General features: G+C 48.8%; 1 protein-coding gene across 1 annotated transcript; it reads left to right on the top strand.

The window, feature by feature from the left end:
- Positions 1-620: 620 nt before the first annotated feature.
- Positions 621-1,010, top strand: LOC311049227 (cysteine-rich and transmembrane domain-containing protein 1-like; the record flags this gene model as incomplete). The annotated part of the gene is made up of 1 exon (XM_084062724.1): positions 621-1,010. The coding sequence occupies one exon, from the start codon at positions 621-623 to the stop codon at positions 1,008-1,010; it is 390 nt and encodes a 129-aa protein (XP_083918850.1).
- Positions 1,011-1,215: the final 205 nt, after the last annotated feature.

Here is a 1,215-nt window from a genome sequence, read left to right as displayed (position 1 = left end):
TAACATGGAATCTAACTTTCACTCACCTTCCATACAGGTAGCCTATTTAATAGTTCGCCATAATTATCCACTGAATATGGGCACTCCATATATGGAGCTATCCGACATATCTAACCAATCTCAGTCTGACATCACAAACTCCATATTTGGGTCGTGGTTGATCTAGATCTAGATCTTTGATTGGTTCTCAAAGTGGGGTCCGGGGTGCAAACCTTTGAATATATATATATATATATCTTTTAAGCGAACATTTGTAACTCAAATCTTTGCTTCTGGGGGGGTCCCTGCAACAACATATTTGATATGGGGGTCCGCGGCCAAATACATATCATTAAGGTCCTTGACATGAAAAGGTTTGAGAACCACTGATCTAGAGCTCCATATATGGAGCCGGCAGAGACGTCTAGTGCTGACATCATGATAATATAAAACTCCATATACGGACATAGCTGATATATATAGTGACATCATCCAACCAAGCACTATATAAAGGGGTGGCCGTCCAACCTTTCAGATGAGAAACACAAGAAAAGCAACTGTAAACCTTGAAGATCTGTGTGACCGCCACAGCTGCTGACCACCAGAGAATCTGACCACACTGCTTCTTAAAGTCTATACCCATGAATTTTGAGCTGCCCCCTCCGTATCCGGGCCCACCAGGGCCCACTACTGCCCCCCCGGGTTACCCACCGCAGGGCGGGTACCCTGCACCTCCGCCTCAAGGCCACCCTCTGATCATGGAGCAGCCAAACCCAGTCTACTCCGTCCCTAACTACCGGGCTGGTCCTATGGGCCCTGGAGGAGGAGGACCCTATCCTGGCCCCGGAGGTCCTCATCAGGGTCAGGGATATCCTGGACAGCCACAGCCCCTCCCTGTGTACGGACAGGCTCCCAAAAACACAGTGCACGTGGTAGAGGACAGAAGGAGAGACGATACAGGAGACAACTGCTTCGCAGTGTTTTGGACGGCCCTGTGTTGTCTGTGTTGTTGCTGGCCTGTGTTGACATAATGTCTCCCCCCTCCTCCCCCTGCACCGACTTGTTCACTGTCCCGTTCACTGGCTATACAAGCTTGTATATCTGCTATTTTTGAATAGCCGAAGTGTGAAATAATAATGCTTCTTTTGCTCAAATAAAAATGACACAGACACAGACCAGGTCTTTGGGTTAAACCAGGGGTCTTCAACAGGGGGTCCGGGACCCCTAGGGGGTCCT

This window comes from Gymnoscopelus microlampas (assembly GCF_963454915.1).
Source record: "Gymnoscopelus microlampas genome assembly, chromosome: 7".
NCBI lineage: Eukaryota > Metazoa > Chordata > Actinopteri > Myctophiformes > Myctophidae > Gymnoscopelus > Gymnoscopelus microlampas.
This window is presented reverse-complemented; position numbering and strand designations above follow the sequence as displayed.